Source organism: Anas acuta, chromosome 26 (genome assembly GCF_963932015.1).
Source record: "Anas acuta chromosome 26, bAnaAcu1.1, whole genome shotgun sequence".
NCBI lineage: Eukaryota > Metazoa > Chordata > Aves > Anseriformes > Anatidae > Anas > Anas acuta.
The window spans coordinates 5941826-5966252 of NC_089004.1; the positions used below are offsets into that span (position 1 = coordinate 5941826).

General features: G+C 68.5%; 2 protein-coding genes across 3 annotated transcripts; both read left to right on the plus strand.

The window, feature by feature from the left end:
• Nucleotides 1–3290: 3290 nt before the first annotated feature.
• SHC2 (SHC adaptor protein 2) lies at nucleotides 3291–8105 on the plus strand. 2 transcript variants are annotated; one of them, XM_068661565.1, is made up of 13 exons: nucleotides 3358–3456; nucleotides 3489–4025; nucleotides 4972–5042; nucleotides 5362–5422; nucleotides 5591–5710; nucleotides 5837–5890; nucleotides 6060–6111; nucleotides 6266–6392; nucleotides 6514–6694; nucleotides 6776–6842; nucleotides 6966–7127; nucleotides 7223–7524; nucleotides 7609–8105. In XM_068661565.1, exons 1-13 carry the CDS (start codon nucleotides 3358–3360, stop codon nucleotides 7735–7737), a joined length of 1962 nt encoding a protein of 653 aa, XP_068517666.1. In that variant the 3' UTR covers nucleotides 7738–8105. The 2 variants fall into 2 exon arrangements, with proteins under 2 accessions (XP_068517665.1, XP_068517666.1); XM_068661564.1 differs by having other exon boundaries at nucleotides 3291–4025.
• Nucleotides 8106–12167: 4062 nt separating this feature from the next.
• Nucleotides 12168–16348, plus strand: C2CD4C (C2 calcium dependent domain containing 4C). Its single transcript, XM_068661744.1, has 2 exons — nucleotides 12168–12433; nucleotides 12849–16348. Exon 2 carries the CDS (start codon nucleotides 12868–12870, stop codon nucleotides 14116–14118), a length of 1251 nt encoding a protein of 416 aa, XP_068517845.1. The 5' UTR covers nucleotides 12168–12433; nucleotides 12849–12867; the 3' UTR covers nucleotides 14119–16348.
• Nucleotides 16349–24427: the final 8079 nt, after the last annotated feature.

Here is a 24427-nt window from a genome sequence, read left to right on the forward strand (position 1 = left end):
CTCCGCCGGGGCCGTGACGCCGCGGCACCCGCAAAGGGGGCGGCGCGAGGCACGACGGGATGCGGCGGGCGGGGCCGCGGGGCATGCCGGGAGGTGTCCCCGCCTCCCCCCCCGTGACCGCCGGCGGCCGCCATTTTGCCTGGGGGCCGCGGGGGGCGATGGCCTCGCGCTCCCCCTGCGGCCACCGGGGAAGCGGAGCGGGGGCGGCTCCCGGCACGGCCCCTGCTGCCCGCCCGGTGGGGCTCGCCCCTCCCGGTGCCCCCCAGCTTGTACAACGCACCGTGCCCCACAAGCACCATGTCTGACACCACCCGTGCCCCACAAGCACCGTGCCCCACACCCCCTGCCCCACACACTGACCCTGCCTCACGCCCCGTGCCCCACGCCCCGGCCTTGCACGGCTCCAGCCCTGCCCGGGGCCCCCGGCCGTGTGCCCCTCGTGCCCGTGGCTCGCTGCCGTGCGGGGCTGCAGACCCGTCCCTGAGCACGCCCAGACCCGCTCCGTGTCCTGCAGCCCTCGGCACCGTGTGCTTGGCGCTTGCAGCCCTCCCCAGGGGGTCGCAGGGTGCCACCCCGCTCACCCCGAGCCCGCTGCTGGGGATTCGGGGACGCAGCGACAGCCACGGGCCTGGGCTCGGTGCTGCCGGGGATTGGCGCTGCCGCTTGCATGTTTGGCCGTGTGCACACGTGTCCTCCTCTCCTAATTAATCCTTCACGGACTGGGGAGTGCTTTATGTCGATTCCCCTAATGCGGTGCCAGAGGTGTAAGGAGATTCATTAGGCACGGCTCAGCAAAGTTATGCAAATCGCGGGCAGTGGCAGAGCGGGGTGCTGGCACTGCTCCTCCCAGTCGCCCCCGCACCGCTCCTGTTCTGGGGCAATGGGAGCGGTGCGGGGCAGACGTCCCGCAGCGGCACAGCCCTGGGGGTGCTCTCAGGGCGCTCACCCAGCAGCTCTGCCGTGACAAAGGCTGCAGCCATGTCCCCTGAGAAGTGGAAATCAGCCCTGCCTGCTCAGAGCCCTGGCCTGTCCCCCAAGGCTTGTCCCCAGCGCTGGACGTGGTGGCCAGGATGGCCCCAAGGCAGGGCAGGACCCTCCCTGCGGGGCTGTGGGGTGACGAGATGCTCCCTTGTGCCAGCACGGGGTTATGGTCCAGTCCTGGCTCCTGGAGGCTTGCCTTCAAGTAATGATTAAAAGCAGCCTGAGGGAAAGCCCTTGATGTGAAGCTAACTCCCCAGAGCCTGAGACCAGCTGGAAACGAGATGAAAATGATCCCCTGGCCACCGGGGACCTGTCCAGGAGAGGGGAGCAGCCTGAGCCCCCGTGGGCTGCAGCTGTGTGGGGCTGTGGGGGCTGTGCTGGCTGCATGGGGGCGTTGTGGGGCCCTGCTGGCTGCATGGGGCTGTGCTGGCTGCGGTGCGGCAGCTCCGAACCCCAGGGCCCAGCTGCAGCTCTGTGGGGTGATTGTTCCTCCACTGCTGCAGCGCCAGGCTGGCGTGCCCCCCGTGCTCCCCCCGTCCCCACAGCACTCTGCACGGGGCGTGCAGTAAAATGCTGGTGACCTTCATGGGACCTCGCGTGTGCCAGGAGCGTGTGTGGGGACCCGTGGGGACCGAGCCCTGTGGGGACTGAGCCCTGCTGGGTCTGGGCTGCAGCCACCCCAGGAGCACGCAGGAGCCCAGCTTGTTGCAGCGCTGTGCAGCAGTTTAAAAACAAAAACAAGGAGGGCGGAGAGAGGCTGAGAGAAGAGAAGTGGTTCCTAATATGGCAACAGCAAATGTAATTCTATTACCTTGATTTATTGATTGCACTTAGAGCAATTACTGGCTTTCACCCCGTCACCTGCCAGGGAGCAGGAGACAGCAAGGAGAAGGCAAGACAAAGGCGGCCGCGCGTTGCCCAGGGCACTGCAGGCCCCGGGGGAGGCTCGGGTTGTGTTTGTGCAGGGCTGAGGGCAGGGCGGCCGCCGGGCCCCTTTGCCGCAGAGCATCCCACACAGGCAGAGCGGGTCGGAGCAAACCCTTGAGAGGCTCAGTGGGAACACGGGGCTGGGGGGGCAGAGCTGGGCATTACGGCTTGGCTGGGGTGGGCTGGGGTGGGCTGCACGCAGGCGAAGCCCCCGGGGCACAGAGGCAGCCAGGCAGCTGCAGGTGGGGGCTGAGGACCCCCACGGCCCCATGCCCTAGGCTGGAGCAGGCGGGCGGCATCCACAGCAAAGGAACTTTCCAGCCGTGCAAATGGAAAGGCAGAGGAGAGAAAACAGCAGCCAAGGGTGCTCTCAAAGCGAAGAGGCGGCTCTGGGCTCGGTCCCCGATGTATGAGAGTCATGCCGAGAGCCCCCGGCGTGGCGCGGTGCCCCACTGCCTCGTGTAGACGGGGCTCGTGTCCCTCTGCCTGTGCTGTGGGTGGATGTCGTGGGCTGATGCCAGGCTCGACAAGAGGTCTGAGTCCTTTGAATCCCTGGAAAAAAGCAGCAGCCCTGAGGCTGGAGGAGGGGAATGTTACTTGATTGTTTTGAGGTCAGAAAGTCCCTTTAAGATTTTTTTTTTCTCTCTCTCTTTCCCTGCTTGCTGCAGATGCTGGCAGAGAAGCAAGAAAATGATTGTGCTTTTTACTGCCTGAGCCCTCCAGACAGATATAAACAAGCGGGAGCCAGACCTGGCTTTGGAGGCAGACAAAATCAGAGTGAATAAGACCACTGGGCTGCGAGGCGCAGAAATAGGCCAGCCCCATTGTGCAGCACAGCCTCCCGCAGCCCCCCACCCCCCAGGCAGCCCCAGGCGCCCCGCAAACGCTTCCTGATGATGAAGATGTAGAAAAGTGGACAAAATGTCCCTGTTGCAGCTGAAGGCGTCGGCCGGGGGCTGCTGGTCCTTTCCAGAAGCCTCCTGCTTGCCTCTCGAGCCGATTGCCACGCGTGAGCCGTGCACCCCTCCCTGCCCCGCTCGCCTCGCAGTGAGCCCGGGACCCGGTGGTGGCGGTGGCTGCCCGGCGAGCCCGGGGGGCTGCAGCCAGCAGGGTCGGAGCGGGACAGAGAGCGAGCGGCTCCGTCCCGGTGGGGCTGCGTGCGGGGGGCACACGGGGAGCCCCCCCAGCACAAAGCCGTGCCTGGGGCTCTGGCGGCCGGCGCAGGTGCCCTGGGCTGTGCAGGGAAGAGCCCGGCCGGCCCCAAGCGGGAGCGGGCGCGGGGACGACCCCTGCCCCTTTTGGGGGTCTCACCGCAGTGGGGCGCGGGGGAGAGGGGGGGATGCGGGGGGGGCCGGAGCGGGGCGGGCGGGGGCCGCAGGGGCGGGCGGGAGGCGGGGATGCTCGGGGATGCTCGGGGGGGCCGGGGGCGGGCGGCGGAGCGCTCGCTCCATGACATCAGCGCTCGGCGGCCCCGGGGGAGCGGGCGGGGGGCGGGCGGCGGCGGCGCGGAGCGGAGCGGGGCGCTCGCCCCGGGCGGCGGCGGCGGCGGCGGCGGCGGAGCGCCGGGCGGAGCGGGGCAGGGGATGCTCCCCGAGCCCAAGTATGACCGGTTCCGCGACGAGCCGCTGAGGGCCGCCCCCATGCCGGCCCCGGTGCCGGTGCCGGTGCCGGCTCCCGCCCCGGGGCTGGCGCAGCCGTGCCCGGCGGCGGGCGAGGAGCCGGAGGCCGGCACCACGTTCTGCATGCTGCTGCCCAGGATGCCCCAGTGGAAGTTCCCCGGCCCCGGCGGCTTCCTCAGCCGCAGCCCCTCGGGCTCCAGCAAGGAGCTCTCCTCGCCGGCCCGGCCGGGGGGCGCCGCGGAGCCCGGGGGGGCCCCGTCCAGCCTGGCGGCGGTGCTGGGCGCCTGCGAGCCCGGCTGCTCGGCGCCCTGCTCGCTGCCGGGGCTCAGCCGGCTCCGCGCCGGGGCCGGGGCCGCCAGGAAGGCGGCGCGGGCGGAGGGGGCCCGGCCGGGCGGCGAGGACTGGAACCGCAAGGGCAGCTTCATCAGCAAACCGGCGCAGGGCTGGCTGCACCCCGACGAGCGGGTGCTGGGGCCCGGCGTCTCCTACATCGTCAGGGTAAGTGCCGCCGGCCCCGCTGCGCCCCGGGGGCTCCCGGGAGCCCCCCCCTCGCCCCCGGGCACCCAGGGCACGCGTCCCGCGATGCCCGTCCCGGGGGACCCCCTGGAGCCCCGCGGTGCCGCTCCCCTGTGGCTGGCATCCTGCGAGCTGGGCAATGCCCGGTGGGACCCCAATGCCCAGCGGGACCCCGATGCCCGGCGGGACCCCGATGCCCGGCGGGACCCCGATGCCCGGCCTCCCTCCAGCCTCCATCCTCAGCGCAGGGCCCTGGAAACGCTCGGGGGGCCCAGAGGCCGCTGGCAGCCTTGGCTGCAGCTGCAAGCCTGGCTCTGGACCAGGCGCTCTGCTCAAGGCTGGGCTGAGGGCAGAGCCGGCAATCCTCTGCCTTGTCCAGAGGCTGCAGGCACGGGGTGGGACCCTGGCAGCCACCCCCTCCTGTACAAAGCCACAGGGGGCAGGCGGTGGGGTGCTGGGGCCAGCATTGTGGGGGTGCCCTGACTCCCACGGAGGGATGCCGGGGCTGGCAGCGGATGCGCCCGCACGGCCTGCGGCCCCTTCTGCCATCACGTAGCAGCCCCATCACGCTGCACGTGTTGTCTGTCTTGGCTTGCGAAGGATGGCACGGGGCCGGGTCGGGCTGGGGACTTGCCAGGCCAGGGGACACAGCCCTGGGACACGGCCGCCACCAGCCCCTGTCCGGGCGGTTGGAGCCCTGGCACCCGGATGAGTTTGCTGGGTCTCAGCGCAGGGTCTGGGCACGCAGCGGGGCAGCTGGACATGGGGTGGGGAGCGAAATGGTGCTGTGCATGAGAGCCCTGGAGCTGGTGTCGATGGGGGCCTTGTCCCTGGCACCCAGCTCCTCTGCTCTCCTCTCCCTCGCCTGCGCGGGGCTGGTGACGGCAGCCGCAGACTGCTCTGAGCTCCGTTCCCTCCCTCCCTGCAGTACATGGGGTGCATCGAGGTGCTGCGCTCCATGAGGTCCCTCGACTTCAACACCCGGACACAGGTCACCAGGTGGGGCCCCGCCGCCGCCCCCGCCCAGGCCCTGTGGAGACGGGGGGGACGGGGCCGAGGCTGGGGGGGCCCCGCACGCCTCACGCTGGGCCAGGGGCAGCGATGCGGCAAAGGGCTCTGCCGCAGATCGATGGGAGGAAAGAGGAGAAGGGAGGTGGCCCCAGCTGGGAGGACGAACTGCCGGCCCCATGACACCAGGGGAGGCTGGGGGATGCTGCAGGCGCCTGGGACTGGTGGCCCCCGGAGCTGTGGGGAGGGGAGGCAGCTGGGAAGGGGCTGGGGTCTGCAGCAGTAACACTGTGGGGCTCGGGGCTTGCAGGGAAGCCATCAACAGACTGTACGAGGCAGTGCCGGGTGTGAAGGGCATCTGGAAGAAGAAGGTGAGTCTCCCCCCAGGCCCATCCTTCTCTGCTCCCCCAGGGCCAGGGCTGCTGGCTCTGATCGCAGCGCAGAGCCTGGGGTCTCTCGGGCACCCCCTCTGCCTCCTCCACCCCAGGAAGCTTGGTCCTGGGGGGCTGCATCGCCCCCACCCTCCTCTCCCCCGTCAGGCTCCCAACAAAGCCCTCTTCTCCATCCTGGGCAAGAGCAACCTCCGCTTCGCAGGCATGAGCATCGCCGTCAACATCTCCGTTGATGGCCTGAACCTCATGATCCCCACCACGCGCCAGGTGAGAGCTGGGCACAGGGGACGCGGCCCCCGGCCCCATCCCAGCCCCCTGCCTCCAGCCTCAGCTCCCGCTGCCAGGCGGGGGCTGGCAGCCCCCCCAGTAACCCCCCGGCGGCTGTGCCCACAGATCATCGCCAACCACCACATGCAGTCCATCTCCTTCGCCTCCGGCGGGGACACGGTGAGGCTCTTGCCACAGCCCCTTCTCGGCTCCCCACATGGGGAGCGGGGCCGTGGGGCTGCCCTGAGCCACAACGGGGGTTCAACACGTCTGAGCCCCTCCGGTAGCCCTGGCCCCCCTCGCCATGCGACGGGGGGGTGCAGGCCCTGAGCACCCTCTGTGCCCCCAGGACACCACGGACTACGTTGCCTACGTCGCCAAGGACCCCATCAACCAGAGAGGTGACGCTGGCCCCGGGGCACGGCGGAGGGATGAGCTGGGCTGGGGGCGGTGTCCCTCAGTGGGGGGCGAGGGGCAGCTTGGGGCTATCCGAGGGGCTGCTGGGGACACGGGGGAAGCCTCGATCTGTCCGTCCGTCCGTCCGTCTGCCCGCAGCTTGCCACATCCTGGAGTGCTGCGACGGGCTGGCGCAGAGCGTCATCAACACGGTGGGACAGGCCTTCGAGCTGCGCTTCAAGCAGTACCTGCACAGCCCCCCCAAGGTGGTGGTGCCCCCGGACAGGTAGGGTTGCGGCTGGCCTGGGCGCCGGGGCCGGTCCGGGCGTCCCCGTCCTGTGCAGGACTGGGGCCGGGCTGGGCAGGGTGTCCCCAAGCCGCCTCTGCTCCCACCACGTCCTGTTCAGGGTGCTGGGGATGGAGGAGTCGGCGTGGGGGGAGGACGATGAGACGGGCGAGCACGACTACTATAACAGCATCCCGGGCAAGGAGCCACCCCCGGGGGGGCTCGTCGACTCCCGGCTCCGGCACGGCACGCTCCTGGGCCATGTCCGCGTCCAGCCCCCCAGCTCCAGCCCCGCCAGCCAGGTGAGCTTTGGGGCCGCTGCCGGCCCTGCAGTGAGGGGCCGGGGCTGCCCCCCCGATGCCCTCGCTGTCTTCTCTCCCCAGGGCGGTTTAGCACCCAGGAGAGAGCAGAGCAGCCAGCTGGGACCACCCTGGGACCTGGAGAGCCAGGGTGGGTACTGCCGCGGGGGGCTGCGGCCGCAGGAGGGTGCTGGGGGCGTCGGGGCAGGCGGGGTCCCATGGGGGCTGTGGGGGGGACCCCGCTCCACCCGGCGGTGATGCCCGGTCCCCGCAGGCCAGCCCTGCGACGGGTACCTGCAGGCGGACGGGCACCCCCTGGGGCCGCGGGACTACGAGGAGCACATGTACGTGAACACGCAGAGCCTGGACACGCGGGAGCCGGAGGCCGCCTGCGGAGCACCGGAGGAGAGTCCCAAAAAGGACCTCTTCGATATGAGTAAGCTGCCGGGCTGGGGCCGGGGGCCGTGCTGAGGCCTGGCATCGTGTCCCAGAGCGGTGACGGCCCCAACGGCCCCGTCCTGGCTCCCGCAGGGCCTTTTGAAGATGCCCTGAAGCTCCACGAGTGCATGGCAGGGGGAGGCGGCAGCCCCCCAATTGAGGACCAGTGGCCGAGCCCCCCCACGCGGAAAGCTCCCATCGCCCCCACGGAGGAGCAGCTGAGGCGGGAGCCGTGGTACCACGGGAAGATGAGCCGGCGGGACGCCGAGAAGCTCCTGCAGATGGACGGGGATTTCCTGGTGCGGGACAGCATCACCAACCCGGGGCAGTACGTGCTGACGGGCATGCACTGCGGGCAGCCCAAGCACCTGCTGCTGGTGGATCCCGAGGGCGTGGTAAGGGCAGGGGGGCCGGGACGGGGGCGATGGGGCGGGGGGCAGCTGCCTGGGGCTTCAGGGCTGCTCTGCCCCCGGCCCCAGGTCAGGACCAAGGACGTGCTCTTTGAGAGCATCAGCCACCTCATCAGCCACCACCGGCAGAACGAGCAGCCCATCGTGGCCGCAGAGAGCGAGCTGCACCTCCGCCAGGTTGTCCGCAGGAAGCAGTGATGCTGGGGGGTACGTGAGCCCCCACCCGCCCCCCTGGCACCAGACTCGCTCCAGCCCAGGGCAAAGCCGAGGGAGGCCCCTTCTGCACCCCCCTCTGCTCGTGCCTGTCTTCAGGGGCCTCGTGGTGCCCACCTCCAAGGGCCCCGCTGTCCGTCCCTCGTCTCCCCATCCCCGCTGCCTCCCCTCCGTCACCCGCACGGGGCCCCCTGCCCCGCGCACACCCGGACATTGATTGGTCTCAGCGGCTGGGGACAGCGCAGGGACGTGCTGGGGTGAAGCTGTCAGGTTCTGCCCATGGGGCTGCCCCGGTCCTGGGCCAGGCAGTGCCCACATGCCCCCCACCCCTGACACCCCCAGCCCAGCACCCCGCAGCAAAGGGGGGTGGCTGCTGCTGGGAGCCTCATCCCTGGGCTCCTGCGGTGCGATGGGACGAGCAGGCTCAGTGTGTGTGTGTGTGCTTGTGTGCACGTGTGTGAGCGTGTGAGTGTGTGTGTGAGCATGTGCACGTGTGTGTGAGTGTGTGCAGGTGTGCGGGGGGCTGCTGGGGCAGCGGCCCCCGCGCAGAGAGCCGTGCCTCTCGCCAGCGCTGCTGCTCAGGACCCAAGTCCTGCCCCGGTCCCCGCTCTCTGCCAGGACATTGGGGCCCCCCCACCTGTCGGGACTGTGTCCCTGTTGGGCTCTGCCCGGCGGGGCTGGGCACAAGCACCTCCTGGAGCTGGCACTGCTGGATTTTCCTGTGGGTCTCACGCTTCCAGTCGCCTTCTCACCAGGAGTGGCTGTGCCGCAGCACCCGCGGAGCCCCTGCAGCCCTGCTCAGCCCCCGGGGGGGGGCCAGGACCGAGCGTGGGGCAGAGCTGAGCCTGCGATGCTGGGGTGGTGGGGGAAGAGGCGTCCCCAGCCCTGGGACCCCCCAGGTGCAGCTTTGGCAGGTTTTTATGGCATTCACGGTCCCTCCTCGGGCGTCTCTGGGGTTTGTTGTTTGGGATACGTTTCTAATTAAACCTGGAAATGAGCAAGGCCCCGGCTGTTCGTGCTGCCCCCAGGCACAGAGCTGGCAGCGGTACCGGGGCAGCTTCTCCATCACCGCCAGCTCCCGGCCGGTCGCACCTCGGTGGCCGCACCCTGCAGCTGCCCGTGGGCACGCGTCGCCTCCGAGCCCCGGGGTGTGCTTCCAGGGCTGGGGTGCGGGGGGCTGGGTCCTGCGGGGCTGAGCTGGGAGATAAAAAAGGCTTTTGGCTGGGATTGGCAAAGGCACCAGGAGCCCTGCTGGAGCCCAGGGGCTGCGGGAGGCACACAAGGCTTTCAGAGCCAGGGGCAGAGCAGGGCTGCTGGGGGGTCGGGTCCCCCACGGCCATGGAGCCCCGGCCCCGGTGGGCCTCTGGCTGCAAACCCCGGGCACGGCGGGGCCGCAGCGGGCTCCAGGCCAGGCTCCGGGCTGGCTCCAGCACCGACATCCACGGGGCCCCACCGGTTGCCCCCTGCTCGCTGTGCCCAGAGCTGGAGCTGGCAGCCCCAGGGGAGTGGGGTCACCCCTCAGGGGACGTCCTCCAGCTGGGGGGCCGGCGGGGTTCTGGGTGAGTCAATGAATAAAGTCAGTGCCTAAATAAAGCCTGGTAATGAATGTGTAATTTTCCATTGATAGTCGAATATCTACAGGGACGCAGCGCTTCCATCTCGGCTGCTATTTTTTGTCATGTAGTAATGCGTCTGCAAAGATAATTGCACTGTTCCCTCAATAGCAGAGGCAGGAAAAGGCAGCGAGAGCCCCTGCTCGCTTTGCTGCGAGGAACAAGCCTGCGCCGCGCACCAGCTGCCGCCGCTCCGCACCCGGCCCTTCGGCTGCCAGAGAGGCTGCGAGGAGGCACCGGCAGGGCTGGCACGGTGGTTTTGGGGGTATTTACCCACCTGGATTGAGGTTGTCCAGGCCGATCACTGCACGGCCCCCCGAGCCCCCCAGCCCCGGCACAGAGGCAGGACCCTGCGGTGTGGGGAGGTGGGCTGGGAGCCACGCAGCGGCAGCGCTCTTGAAACAAAAAACAATTAAATCTGAGGCCTTTATTGAGTTACGTATGGACATGAATAATGCAATTGGAGCACCAGCTCCCGGGAGGGCCGCAGCTGAAATTGGATTTCTTTCTGTGCGCTCTGCACCCCCGGAGCAGCCCCACTGCTGGGCTGGGCTGGGGGGGCCGGGGCCGTGCTGCTGTCCCTGGGGGCTCCCCTTGGCTGGGGGGGGGGACACGGGGCTCTGCTTCCCAGCCTCCAGCAGATGGTAGCACACTGTCGGCTCTGCCAGGCGCATCCCCAGCCCTGTCCCTGTCCCCAGCCCTGTCCCTGTCCCCAGCCGGGCATCCCTCCCCCACTGCACCGTGCCCAGGCCTTGCTGGATGCTGCTCCCCTCCAGCCCAGCCCGAGGGACCCCCGCCCGCCTCACTAACCCTCGCCCATCCCCACGCCCCCCATCACACTGCTCAGGGAAGGCAGCTCTGGAGCCCCAGATGGGGCCTCGTGGTTCCCCCCCCCCGCAGCCACAGGGAGCTGCGTGGTCCCAGCCCCACGGAGGAGGCAGGAAGGGAGAGGGCCCCCACCCAGCCGCTCTGCGCAGTGCTGCCCGCTGGTCCAGAGCTTGCTTTGGAGGCGCTGGAGAATTGTTTTCTCCTGGCCTGCCAGCATTTGTTCTCTGCCCACTTCTGGCTGTGGTCTGGCACCTCCCTCTGCGCGCAGTGACTGTGGCAACGCGGCGCTGGAGGCGAGCACTGGTCCCGAGCCCTGTACCGGAGCAGGGCTGGCTGCCAGCACGGGTGCCTGGGCACACCCCACGCCCCCGCCACGTGCCCCAGCGCCAGCTCCTGCTGTGTGCACGGGGCACTCCCGCTGCCCCCGCGCTGAGACCCGGGGCACTCGAGCTCTCCGGGGCTTTGCCCATCGCTGCCGCCCTGCTCTTGCCCCGGCCGCGCACCAGGGCCAGGTGGGCTCAGTGCAGCAGCTCAGCTCCCTGCTCCCCCTCCACACCCCAGGGACCGCTGGCCCCAGGCCAAGTGTGCGGGCAGGGCTGGCCCAGCTCCAGCGCTCTTTGTTATCTCTGGGGAACTCAACCATTTCTGCACCTTATTTACCTCCTGTTGCACATGGGTGGAGGAAAGGTAAACACCAGCCTTTGTTCACCACCTCCCTTTTCCTTGAGCTTCCTCATCCTCTCCCTCTCTTTCTTCACCCTCTGCTCCCCAGCCAGACCCCGGACTGGACGCCGTGCAGTGCCAACCCCTGGCCCAGCCATAACGCTGCCATCCCCCCTCCTCAGTGAGAAGCCCCCGCCCAGCCCCAGTCCTGCCCCCCCACACCCTGCTTGCCACGTCCCTGTGGCTTCTTCCAGATTTGTACCAAGCTCCCCTTAGGTGAAGGCCACTGCTTTGCCAGCGCCACTGCTCCCCACCAAGCAGGGCGATGCCGTGGTGCCTGCCCTGCAGGGAGCACCCCAGGGTGCTGGGAGAGGCCTCACATGGGGGAGGAGAGCCCAGCAGAGACACCGGGCAGCGCAGAAAGCAGCAAGCAGCCAGGGAGGGGACGGCTGCTCTCCCAGCCCCGGGGCACCTTCTCCCTCCCCGCCTCTCCCAGGCGCAGCCAGAGCAGGCTGCCGGCCCTTGCTGGGCTCGGCGCATCCTTCTCTTTTCATCAGCTCAGAGGCAGGATGCGGAGGGAGCCGAGACCTCCCACCTCTCGCACAGTGCTTGGCTGCAGCAACCTGCGCTGAGTGAGATCACCGAGCCGGGCCTTCGTTTCTGGTGATTACATCAAGCCCTTTGCTGTCGTGGGCTGGTCGCGAGGAGAACGGAGCCTTCCCCGCAGCCTGGCAGCACCACGGGGCAGGCACCCGGGAGGAACAAACGCTGTCCCCATCCTGCCTGGAGCACCACCGTCCCCAGGGCTATAAACCCACGGGGTGCCCTGGCCTGAAGGTCGCCTGCCCGCTCGGCTGCTCTGGGCCCGCAGCGATGCTCCCAGGACCCCCTGAGGTTTCGCCCCCGGTGCTCCCAGCACCACCGGGCCGTGTCCTGCCCCGCGCCCCCTGCCAGGTGTCAGCCAAACGTGTGCCTTGCGGCGCTGCCCCCCCCCCGAGCCTCCCTCCACGGCATTAAACCACTTGATGCTCTCAGCGGGTCCTTGAGCTCTGAGCTCCTTGGAGTGCTGTTGGCTTTGTTCGGCGCTTTGATGAGCTCGAGAGCCCGGGGGGGTGGGGGGGGAGCGCGCTGCGATACCCGGGGACTCCATCCTCAGGGGGCTCCTGGCTTGGCCCAGGGCGGGGGGGACCCGGGGGCACAGCGGGGCTGCTGCCGGCTCGGGGGTCCCGGCCCGGTCCCGGCGTCCCCGCGGGCACACGGTGGGAGGGTCCCGGGGGCCGGGCTGCCGGGGGTCCCGCTCCCCGGTCTGGAGGCTGCCGGGGGTCGGAGCGGGGACCGTGCCCGGGGCGGCCGACGGGGGTCGGCCCCGCCGCCCGCCCCCTGCGGGCTGACCCCTGCCCGCCGCGGCCCCGCGCAGCAGCTCGGGGGGGGGGGCCCGGCGCGGCGCGGGGAAAAGCGGGGGCGCCGCGCTCGGAGGAATACGGCGGCGGCGCGGCGGGGAGCGCGGGGCCGCCCCGGCCCTATAAAAGCGCGTCCGCGCCCGGCAGGCTGCGGCGGCGGCGGCGGCTCCGGTCCAGGTGCGGTGGCTCCGGTAACGGTGATCGGCAACTTCCCGGTGGGGCGGGTGTCCCCGTCCCGTCCCGTCCCGTCCCGTCCCGTCCCGTCCCGTCCCGTCCCGTCGGCTCCGCCGTGCGCTGCGGGGTCCGGCGGGTCCCGGTGCGTCCCGGTGCCCGTCAGCGCGGCGCGGCGGCTCCCTCCCCACCCCCGTCCCCTCCCCCGGGCTGCCGGGTGCCGGTCGCGGTGTCCCGCGGCGCGGCCGGTTCCCCCCCGTCCCTCTCGTCCCCGTCCCTCCCCTGGGACCGGCGGGTCCCGGTGCCCCCGGTGAGGCCGGATCCTTCCCCAGCCTCGTCCCCGTCGCGCGCCGGGCTGGCGGCTCCCGGCGTGCCGCTGCCCGGCCCCCGGTGACGGCGCTTCCCATCGGGTCTCTTCCAGCCCCGCAGCCGGCGGCGAGATGTGGCTCCTGGAGCGGCTGCGCGGCGTGGCGGAGAACGGCGGCTCCCGGGGCGCGGGGCCCGAGGAGTCCCCGCGGGGCTCCCGCTACAGCAACGTCCTCACCCCCGACAAGATCCCCGACTTCTTCATCCCGCCCAAGCTGAGCGCGGCGCCCGCTGAGGCCGAGGGCTCCGAGCCCCCTGCGCCGCCAGCCGTGGGTCCCTCCACCTCAGAGCAGGACCTGGCGGGGCGCAAGCCCCCGCGCAGCCCCCGGCCGCCCAGCCGGCCCCGGCCGAAGGCGACCGGCCGGCACATCATCCAGATCGAGAGCGCCGAGGACTGGACGGCTGAGGGGGGCTTCGGCACCAACGCGGACCCGCAGGCGCAGACGGCCATGTCGCTGCCCTACGTGCCCAAGGCGCAGACCTCCTACGGCTTCGCCACGCTGGTGGAGAGCCCCCACACGCGGCGCAAGGAATCGCTCTTCCACAGCGAGCACAGCAGCCTCTGCCCCTCACCGGCCACCTCCCCCAGTGCCCAGCGCAGGGCCAAGCTCAATGGTGAGAGCGGGTCCCGGGCGCCCGCCGACCTGGGGGCAGCCCTCATGCACCCTGGCCGCTACTTCAGCGGCGGCGAGAGCGACACGTGCTCCTCGGCCGAGTCCTCGCCCTTCGGCTCCCCGCTGCTCTCCCGCTCCGTCTCCCTGCTGAAGATCTTCAGCCAGGAGAGCCAGTCCAAGGTCATCAAGCTGAAGCACTCGGTGGCCCGCAACAGCTCACTGTCCACCGACGACAGCTCGGCCGACACCAGCCCCAGCGCCCAGCGCCGCGCCAGGAGCGCCCCGGCGGGGGGGCAGCCGCCGGCAGCCCTGGACCTGCCGCAGGGCCGAAACCGCGAGCACAGCCTGCGCCTCAGCCGGGGTGGCAGCCTGCGCCTGGCCGCCGACTACGACCCCTCCAACGCCCGTCTCCGCGTGCGGCTCATCTCTGCCGAGGAGCTCTACGATGCCCTGGTCGACGTGCGCAGCATCAACTGCTGCGTCTCGCTGTGCCTCAACCCCGGGAAGCTGCAGAAGCAGCGCAGCACCATCGTCAAGAACAGCCGCAACCCCAGCTTCAACGAGGACTTCTTCTTCGACGGGCTGGGCCCTGGCCACGTCAGGAAGCTGTCCCTGAAGCTGAAGGTGGTCAACAAGGGCAGCAGCCTGAAGCGGGACACGCTGCTGGGGGAGAAGGAGCTCCCGCTCACCACCCTCCTGGCCGGCCTGTAGGCAGCCCCGGAGGGAGCTCGCCCGTGGGGCTGGGGCGCGGGAGGGCTGGGGCCAGCCCTGGCCCCTCTGGCGGAGGGTTCAGAGGGGCCCCCCCAGAGGAGGGCCGGGGCCGTGGCGGGTCTCGGGTACGGAGGGCCGGGTCCCTGGGAGCGGTCCCACCGTGGGGCGCTGCCAGCGGCAGCCCCCCCGCGGCAGCCGCAGCCTCTCCCCTCTGTCCCCTCCCAGCTCCGCTCCCGGGGCTGCGGCTCCTGGTGCCCAGCGGGAGCCGCAGGCCCTGTCCCCATCAGGAAGGACGGATGTCCCCTGCTGGGCTCTTCCCTCCCTGGGTTCTGCAGTCTCCAGCTGGCCGGCACGCAGCTCGGAGGTGGGTAGATCCCCGTAGCGTACTTACTGCTGCTTCCCTCAAAGCCTCAGCTCCCGGAGCGAGGCGATGGCGTGGATCTCGACTTTAATTTAAAAGTCAAGTTCGTAGTCTTGGAGACTGCAGGGAAAATACTGCAGAGGTGACCCAAGACCCAGCCTGGGGGTCCTGGGAGGCAGCCCGGGGACTGGCTGGGACCCGTGGTCTTTCTGAGCCTTTCCTGGACCCTTCCTGGGCCTGCGCAGGGCACGCAGGTTGTCTCTGCCCAACACCCGCAGCCTCTGGGGATGCCTTCCTGCCTTGAGCGATGCCGTCCGCTGCTGACCCCCCCCCATGGGTGACAGCTCCAGGAGCTTTAGGGGCATTTGGGTCTGCCCAAACCCAGGCAGGGGCTGCCAGGGGCTGGCGCTGCCAGGTGGGGGCCCAGCACCCCCTGCCCGTGCGCACGGGTGGGCATGGGTACCGGGTGGGTGTCCCAGCAGTTGCTGAGCACTGGTGGCCGTGCACCTGGGTGGCACTGGGGAAGGGCAGCAGGCGGAGGCATGAGCTCCCTTCCCCTTTGCTGCCCACCCACCTGCGGGTGCTTGGGGGCTTGTGAGTGTCTGCACCCCCTGGGAGGGGGAGATGCAGCCCTAGGGGGACCTGGACCCCAAAAGGGTCTGTGCTGGCCCTGCAGCTCTCCCTGGGGGAGTGGGCGCCCCCATCGCTGCCCCCACCCCGTCCTGTCCCACCCAGCCAGGGACACCGGGAGGGGGAAATGCAGGTTGGGGTGTCTGCGGGTGGGTAAAACAGCCACCTCGTTGTTGTTGGTGTGGTGTTGCCTATCGCATTGGGTTCCTGCATGTTTTCGTGGAAGGGAGCAGAAATAGCAGCGCTCCTCTGCCCCGTCCCAGCACGCGTGGACACACGCACACACGTGTCCCTCTGTGTTAACCTCTGTTGGTGGCGGTTGATGTTCCTTCCTTGTCCTTTGCAGCAGATGGCAGATTTCAGTGTTGGCTATTTATATCTGAGGCTGATCTTTCCCAGCGCGTTTTACTTCTGTCTGTAAATATGTTCCAGGTACGCGAGGCATGGTTCTGATAGCGTGATGTTTGCATGTCGGGGGGATTTGGGGTGACCGTGGCTGTTTTTCAAGCTTGTGGATGAAAACAAACCGTGCAGGACGTGAGGAGCAGGCGCAGCCCTGTCGCAGGGGATTTCCCACCTGCTGCTTCCTGCCCCAGCCCCGACCAAGGGGCGCCCGCCCCCGCCCTCCCTCCTGCCCTGCGGGGCCTGGGCCCAGCCGGGGGGCGAGCAGGGGGCTGTGAGGGCTGGGATGGGACCTGGGGGGGAACCTCCTGCACCAGGGCTGGTGGGGACCCCAGGGCACCATGAGGCACATCTGGGGGCACCCAGGGGCCGGGGACAGGACTGGTGCGAACGTTTCGGTGCCCACGAAGGGCTGGGGGTGCCACGGCCACCCCTCGGCAGAGCTGTGCTGGGTGCCTTTGGCTCTGGGGAGGGGGGGAGGCTGAGAGCAGGGCCCAGGACTGCTCCTTGGCTTGGGGCTGGCCCCAGGGGAAGACCCAAGGGCCCGGCAGCTGGTGCCATCCCCCCTGCCTGTCCCGGGGCTGCCTCGCCAGAGCGTGGTGCTGAGCCCCGGGCTGTGCCGTGCTGTGCCGGGTGGGTGGATGTGGGGCCAGGAGCGTGGCATGGCGGGGTCCTTCCTCCCTGTAGCTCTTTTCTAATGTTCCTGCTTTGATATTTCTGTGGCTGGATTTAATGACGCATTTTTTGGAGTGAAAAAAATATATTAATACCTGAATGGAATGTTTGTTTACAGATGACTTCCCCTTTCTAGTGCAATAAAGGCATTTCTAAACCAGATGCGGGTGGTACCCCAGCTCTTGGTGTTCCTTTGCTTTCCATGGTCGCAGCTGCTGGGCAGTTCCAGGGCCGAGCCACCAGCACCACCTCGGGCCTGTGCCAGGTCCCCCGTGATGGGGAGCGGTGGGGAAGCAGGGCAGGGCCCCTGCAGAGCCCCAGCCATGCAGCAGTGACCTCTCCTCATGACGCTGCCTCTCCCCACCAGCTCTGTCCTGCGGAGCTGCAGGTGCTTTGGGGACCCCCCAACATGCCCGGGCAGCAGCGGGAGCAGTCCTCCAGGGAGGATGTGGTGATGGGGAGCTCCAGCTCTTGTCCCCACCCGTGCCTTGGGGTGCCAATGGCAGTATCACGGGGGCAGCCGCTCCTCTCCCCGAGCCCGTCAGCCTGGGCTGGGCACGCAGCGCTGTTCCGATGGGGCTGTCCTGGCACCAGCCCCACAGCAGCACCAAGGTGGAAGCCCCCGTGCTGGGCTCGCAGCTCCGCAGCCCTGCTCTGAGTCCTTCACAGCTCAGCCCCCAGCCCCTGCGCCGGATCTGCCCCTCGGGGAGCCCCCCGCCCAGCCGTGTGCGTCCAACAGACTTTCCAGCTTATTTTTTCCTCCGCCTTCCATCTCTAAATCTGCTTTTAACCAGAGGCCATGAAAGAAAAGAGGGAGGTTTGTCTGTTACCTAAATGCCATTTTTCTAATTTCCACCACTCTAATAATTTGTCATTTTTAGTAGAAATAAAGAATAGGAGCACTACACAGATCCGCCCTCTCTCCTCCGGCCCCCACAGAGCAGAGAAAGCAGCACGGCGAGAGCATGGCAGGTGCCAGGAAATTTAAGTAGTTCTTTTTCTAGAGGTGTAAAAGCTACAGCAGTCAGCAATAAAAGGCGGCTGATTAAGTTAGGCTGAGCTAGATGTGGATGGGTCAGCCTCAAAACACCAGAAATCCCTGGAAAGTATTCAACATGCAGAGCAAACAGTCAGAAGGGCTCAGGGGGACGTCTTGTGGGGGAAGATGTAGCTCTGAATTAGTAACCGAGTTGTGGGGGAGACAAACGCAGCTTCCAGCAGTCGGGACTGGCCCCGAGCTGGGGTCGGGCACTGGGCTCTGTGCTGGAGGCTGCCGGGGGCCGACGGGGGGTGCAGGGGGGTGCTGGGGCCGATGCTCTGGGCCCTTGGCTGGGGCAAGGCTGAGCCGAGCCCCACCGATCGCTTTTCTCCTGCAGGTGTCTGGGTGCTGTCGGGGCTGGGGGAGCCCCGAGTGCCACCGGGCAGCTCCGCAGCCCCCACCCTGCTCTGATGCAGCTGCTGATTTACCATTTGGTCCAAAAAAAACCACACCACACACACACACAAAAAAAAAAAAAAAAAAGAAAAAAAAAAAAAGAAAGAAAACCAAACCCCAAAGCTTCTTCCCGTTGCTTGGCAACCCCTCGGCCGCCCGGTCCCGCTGCGGGGGCCGCGGGGCTGCCCCGGCCCCACCGGGGTCGCTCCTCGGCTCCGTGCTGCCGCTGCGGGACCGGCACCGTCCCGGGGGGGCCGCGGGCGCGGGGCACGGCGCAGCCCCCCCCCGAGCACGCCCCGGCTGCACGCGAGCATCGGGCTCCCTGCGGCACGCTCCTTCCTCGCCTTATTGCGAGCATCCGTCCTCGGGGGGCGGGGGGCGAGGCTCCCGCTGCTACCGGGGGGGGGAGCGGAGGTGAACCGGGTCCCGCACAGCCTCGCAGCCGCTCCGGGCCAGACACGAAGCCGGAGGGAGCTGCCCGCGGGGTCCCACGGCTGCCCGAGGCAGACCGCGCTCCTCAGGCCCCGGGGACGCGGACACCGGGCGGCTCCGTTGGGCCCCGCGGCGCTGCGAGGGAGCAGCACGGGAGCAGCAGCCGCTGGGGGGTCCCCGGGGCTGGCAGCGCTGCCGGTGCCACCGGCTCACGCCCGGGTGATTTTGCTGTTCCGGGTGATCTTTGCTCTCGCGCTTTGAGGCTGGCAGCACAACAAGCACCTGGGGCCAGGGCACGGATCCTGCCCCAGGAAGGCGGGGAGCGGGCAGGAGCTGCCGCCCCGGCTACGTGGGCCGGGGGGGCCTGGGATGAACACGAGCACGGGGCTCGCACCCGGGGCCTGGACACGCGGAGCTGCGGGACAGGCGAAGCCCCAGGGGCTGTGCTCAGGGAGAACGCGTCCCTCAGGAGGCGGGGGGGGAAAGGAAAGCGCCGTGGCTGCTCTGCAGTGCGAGGGATTTCTCCCGACCTCTCCTCTCTGTCTCCAGTGACCTCCTCTTTTCCAGCTGCCTGCTGGAGTTTTAAAGGCTACCTGTGAAATGTTTGCAGCATGTCCAAAGCATCAAGTAGGCCCAGGTGGGAGGGAAAAAAATGGCATAAACAAAGCAGACGGGAGGATTTGTTAAACGCCAGCAGCTGCTGGCAAACACTTTAATATCAGTGCAGACAGGCACCGATCGATACAGCAATTTGGGGCCGCTGGCTGATCTCTGCGCGGTGCCCGCAGCCTCTGCCAGCATTACAGCTCCGGCGTGGGGTGCTGGGGGGGGCTGGTGCTGGGGGGGGGGCCGGAGCTAGGAGGGCTCCTGGTGCTGCGGGAGTGCTGGCAGGGGTCGAGCTGGCCCGGGGGGGGCAGTCAGAGCTTGGCTCTCCCCCCACCCGCCCCCCAGATTTCGGGCAGGGGGACGCATCTCCTGCCGCGGGCTCCTCGCGGGGCAGCGGCCGTCCCGTGGCCGCCGGGGCCGTGCCTGCGGCCGGGAGCCGGGAGCGGGGCCGCCTCCAGCGGCGCGGGCAGTGCCCAGGGACCGCGGTGGCCGCGCCGCACGGAGCTCGCCTGGCATTGCCATGGCGATGCAGAGAGAACGGCGCCCGCTGCCAGGCGGCGGAGCGGGGAGGGCCGGGAGCCGCGGGCAGCGCTCGCCCCGGGAGGTGCCGCGGCCACGCGCGGCTGCAGCGGGGGGCGAGCGGGCAGCCCCCCCACGCCCACCCCCTGCACGCTCGTGGCGGCCCGGGGGCTGCTGAGCTTGTCCCGGCCGTGAGCCTGTGGGGCGGAGGTGGGGCCGCATCGCCCCATCGCACCCCTCGCAGCCAGGACAAAGCCAGAGGTGGCACCAGGCAACGTGTAAATACACAGACAGATATACGCGAACCCTCGACTCTCACCGCTGCCAGGTTATAATTAATTCCTATTTGCAGCTCAGTCCAATTTCCTTCACACAGCTCCCAATTCAATCCAATTGCCGTATGAGATTTCTGTAATCACTAATCTTATCAAGCCCATCAGTGTGAAGTGAGAACGCTGCAATTAGCAGGACCAGGAGCAGGGCGGAGTGGAGCAGCAGGTGATGTGCTGCTCAGCGAGTATTTATTTCACCTGTGCCAGGGGAAAGATGGTGCTTGGCCAAGCGTGTGCTGGGGCTGTCCCTGGGCTGTCTGGGATGGGCTGTGGACGATGCTGGCGGGGGGGAACAGGCTCAGCCCTTCCAGCCCCACCGCTGGGAGGCAGGGCTGCTCCTGCCTCGCTTCTCACCCCACCTGGGTCCTCAAGTCCCAAAGGGGAAACTGAGGCTCAGTAGCGATGCAGGGGAGTGCTGAGATGCTAGCTGTGGCAGGAACAGCCTGCGGGTGAGGCACCGAGCGCTGCTGGGCTCCTCCGAGGGGCGCAGTGGGGCTCTGGCCACCCTCTGGCAGCACAGCGCCCAGACACCGGTGAGGAGCCAAGAAACGCGAAGTTGATGCTGGCGGAGTGTCCTTAAACAGAGCTGCCTGCGCCGCTGTTTGTCACAACAGTAGGAGTTAAAGACGAAGTGTCAGCCTGGATTCTGGATTTCCTGGCTCTGCTTGCCGGCGCCTCAGCCCCGCTCCCTTTCCCAGCCCTGCTCACGCTGCTGCTCGCTCCGTGTCTGAGCAGACGGAGGCTTAGGCTCTAGGGGCAGGAGGAAGCTGTTCACATCCTGCCTGCCCTCCCACCGAGCATCGCCGGCCTTTTGGCAGTTGCGGTGGGAGAGGCTGCTCTGGTCCTGTCCTGTCCTGACCCCGTGGGGACCAGCTCAGCGCCCACCCCACCAGGCACCGCTGCAGCCCCTCTGGCCTGGCCCCATCCCGGGGTACAGCTCGGGGGGATCCTGCCCCACGCTGCTGTCCGCGTGGTTTTGGAGCACTCTGTTTTCCTCCCACTGCCGCTGGCTGCCTTCCTGCAGCCACAGGGGCATTGGGTGGTGGGATCAGGCCCACCCGCCAGGCTGCTCGCTCGGGCCCGGCTACCTCGGTGCCACCGGGGCCCTCCCTGCACCCGCCGGGACCGGGGGGGCGGCAGCGGGGGTGAGGAGCGGCCGCTCGCCCTGCTCGGTGCAGAGGCTGGTGCAGATGCTGGGCACCCCGGGAGCGTCGCCGCTCAGCGCTCCTGTGGCACGCGGGACGCCCCCGGCAGCATGTGGCAGGGCCATCAGGGTCCCCATCGTCACCACAGCTGCGGCGGCCACGGGGCTGAGTGGCACGGGCGCTACCAACAGCTCTCGCTGCGCCGCCCCCGGCCGTCTGTCGCTGCTGACACTCACCGACAGGAATAAACTCCAGCACCTGCCATATGCTTCGCTACCTCTGCTGCCTGTGCTCACTTGTTACTCGCCGCTTCAAACGGCGGGGCTGCGTCCGCGTGGGCTGTGCCCCTGTCAGCAGGGAGGAGGGGTGGGGGCAGCTCCGGGGGCGCGGGGTCTCTGACGGCTCTGGGTCCCTGCCCCCTCCCCAGCCCGCGGGTGAAGCTCGGCCGCTTTGCGCCCTGTGCAGGCACGGCCGCTGTGCCGGACCCGTCCCGGGCGGCAGCTCCGCGGCTCGGCCCGGGGGCGATGCGGGATCGCGCCCCTCCGTGCCAGCTCTGCCCCTGCCGCTGGCTCGCGGCCGCCGCCGCACCTCGCGGGGCACCGACAATGCCCCCGGCCGGGCGGTGCCGCCGAGCCTTTGTGCCGGAGCCGGGCACGGCGCCTGGCGCTGCGCTCGCCCGCCCGGGAGCGGGGCGCCGGAGGCACGGGTCCATCCCCTGCACCCCGAGGTGGGACGGGGACGGGAGCCAGGGCGGTGGCGGCTCCGGGTCCTGCCTGGCCGCTGCCCCGTCCCTGGGAGATGCAGCACAAGCCCGGGGGCTCGGCAGGATCGGCCTCCAGGAAGGAGATTGAACCCGCTGCAGAGGCTCTGAGCCGCCAGTCTGTTCCCTTCCCTCCCGAGCTGCTCCGTGTGTTTAATGATCCCTGCAGCTGGGAGAATTAATCTCGTTTCAGGAGTGGATGTACCAGAGCGCAGCTCCCAGGCGCGGCGGCTGGTGGGGCTCCGAGCAAGGGCGGACGGCGCCGGCCGCTGCTCGCCCCGCGTGTGCCGTGCCCCCGGGCCGAGCTCCGGCCCTCGCGAGCCCCGGAGCCGCGCAGGAGGACGGGGAGCTCCGAGCACGAACAGCGGCCGCCTGCCTTCCCGTGGCATCCCGCGTCCTGCGCGTGGTGCTAATTGCACCATGCAGCTTTGATTCCTGGTTTTAATTGCAACCTAACGAGGCCGGGGCAGCAGGAGAGGAAAACATCGAGCTTAAGGGAAACAAATTGGGAAAGAAAAGAACATTTACTGGTGACTAATAGGTCTGTGGATCGGCGCGTGTGTGTTTGCCTGCCACAGCGCGGGATGCTGCCAGCACGAGGAGGAGAGGGGATTTCTTCCACGCGTTTGGCAAGCCGAGCCGCCGCTTCATCCTGCGGCCCGTGCTGTCTCTGGGTTATTTTTAACCCCTGTTGCACAAAAGCTGCCCCCTCATCCCCAAACAGTGGATTTTGACTGCTTGCACAGGGATTGAGGCTAAATCTTCTAATTCTAACAAATGTGCCAGTTTATACACTGGGCTGAGCTCATCAGAGGGAACCAAGACTAATTTGGTGTGGATGACAGGAGGAAATTTCTGGAGCTGGCTGCCATCCTGGCACCCAGAGCCAGGGTGCTCCCTGCCCTGAGCCAGCAGCACCGTGGCCGGTGAGGGCGTCCCAGGGGGGGTGAGCGTGGGGCTGGGGTGAACGGGGACCTGGTGGGGATGGGGACTGGGAAGCGGGGATGGGGACACGGTGGGGTGTGGAGAAGGGGCTGGGGCCGGGGCTAAGGGCCGGGGATGTGCAGGCAGAGCCGTCTCTGGCCCCAGCGGTGCCTGGTGCCGTCCCGCTCGGCTCCCCCTGCTGCGGGTGCCTCCTCGGACGGGCGGCGCGGCCCCGCGGGTGCTCGCACGGAGCTGCTGCGGCTGCGCACCGCGGAGGGCTGGGATCTCGTTACCGAGCTCTTTGACTTCGAGCATCTTGGAAACCGATGCTTGCTAATAAGACAAAAAGAATGACAGCAAATAAGCCCAGCCGCGGGAATGTGGCCTTCTCATCTAGCATTTTTTATTCCCCCACGTTCTCCCCCTTCCCTGCTTTGCCACGGATAGAAGCCACTTTAATAAAATTATTAAATAATAAAAAAAAGCTGTAGCCCCCACCTCGATGCAGCAACCATGGAAACCGGATCAAGGGGACACCTGTACATTTCCATTCTGGGCTTCTGCTATCTGAATATACAGAGGAGCACTAATTAAAAACCCATCGCTAGTGGCAGCAGAGGGAAGGCGCTGGGCCCAGGAGAAGGGGGTGCGCGGCTTGGAGGCGCGCCAGGGATGGTGGGCGGAGGAGTGGGTCCCCAGGAGGGGACAAGCCATCCCCTGCTGCCACCCCGATGCTCTCATCTCCCTCCTGGCTCCTGCAGGAGGAACGTGCGTGTGCCGGCCGCCAGTGGTGGGGAGGACGAGGCAGCCCCAGCCCCGCTGCTGCCCTCGGTGCCGAGGGGCTCAGGGGACCCCGTCCCCGGGCCTGGGGCCACGTCCCGGCGGGGCAGGGCAGGGCCGGGCCGTGGGGCCGTTGGGTCGGGGGCTGAGCCCCACGCCGGGAGGAGCTGCGCTGCCGCACCGACACGGGGTGCGGGGCGGGGGCAGGCGGAGGGGGAGCAGCTCCGCCGGCGTCGCCCCCCGGGGCTGGCACCGGGCGCTGCGGCACCGGGGCCCCCCGGCCGGGGGCGGGAGGGCGGCGGGCGGCGGCGCGGGGGCGAAGCAGCGAAGCGTGAAATCTCGCACCTCCCACAGGGAGGGCGAAGGCTGCGGGAGGCTGCCCCCCCCCGCCCGGCGCCGTGCGCGGGGCCGCGGGGCCGGTAACGCGGTGGCCGGGCGGGGCCGGCAGCTCCCCGGCCGCGAGGGCAGGGCTGCGGGGGCCGCTCTGCGCCCTGTGCTGTACGCCCCGGCTCTGCACTGGATTTCGGGGGCTTTGTCACCTCCCTGGGAGGAAGCTCCTCTCCATCTCGCACGTGTGCACCCAGGAGGAAAAGGCTGTGTTTAACCTGCAGGTTTATTTTTGCCGACAGCTAACGGCAGCGCCTGGAACATTCCCCTGTTTGGAGTTAAATTTTGCTAGAGCTGAGTTTTAGTCATTGTTGTCAAAAGCTGTCTCCTCCACATTTATTTCTTGAAAAAGCTCCTGGCGTTGAGCCGCTGAGAGCCCAGTGGCCCAGGCCTGTTCCCTCCACCCACGGGACACGGCCGAGGCATTTCCTGGGGGTCGGTGGGCAGTGAGGCCGTCCCCTCCCCTCAGTACAGACGTGGGACCCGTGCCATCATCCAGGTGGTGCACGGAGCACAGTTCACAGGGCCCTGACCGCCGCTGGACTCAGCTGCGCCTGCTCCTCGGCCCCTGCCCAGCCACAGAGCTTGCTCCCCTGGCACGGGGCTGCGGCCGTGGGATGGGGGCTCCGGCAGCGGGGGGGGTTCCTTGGGCTCCAACCAAGAGCTTGCACCAAGGGGTGGTGCTGGGGGGCTCAGCAGGGGCGGGTGGGTCCCGGCATTTCCCACTGCCTGCCCCACCACTGCCCGTCCCTGCCCACTGCTGGCCCCACAGCCCCAGCAGACAGCTCAACTTTGGGGAGAAGAAAATTCCTCGTTTCCATGGGAACCGGAGAAGGAAAGTTTCTGGGGCTGGGGCTGGGATGGAGCCAGCTGGGCCAGCGGCACCCCAGGGCTGGCCACACTCTCCCTGCTCCCCTCCTC

What these genes read in the sequence shown, in the direction of transcription:
- SHC2 (XM_068661564.1), top strand. Translation starts at nt 3,306, where the DNA reads ATGCTCGGGGATGCTCGGGGGGGCCGGGGGCGGGCGGCGGAGCGCTCG. An exon ending in TGATCCCCACCACGCGCCAG is followed by an intron (nt 5,711 to 5,836) that starts GTGAGAGCTGGG and finishes CTGTGCCCACAG; the next exon opens with ATCATCGCCAACCACCACAT. An exon ending in TGGTGGATCCCGAGGGCGTG is followed by an intron (nt 7,525 to 7,608) that starts GTAAGGGCAGGG and finishes CCCCGGCCCCAG; the next exon opens with GTCAGGACCAAGGACGTGCT.
- C2CD4C (XM_068661744.1), top strand. Translation starts at nt 12,868, where the DNA reads ATGTGGCTCCTGGAGCGGCTGCGCGGCGTGGCGGAGAACGGCGGCTCC.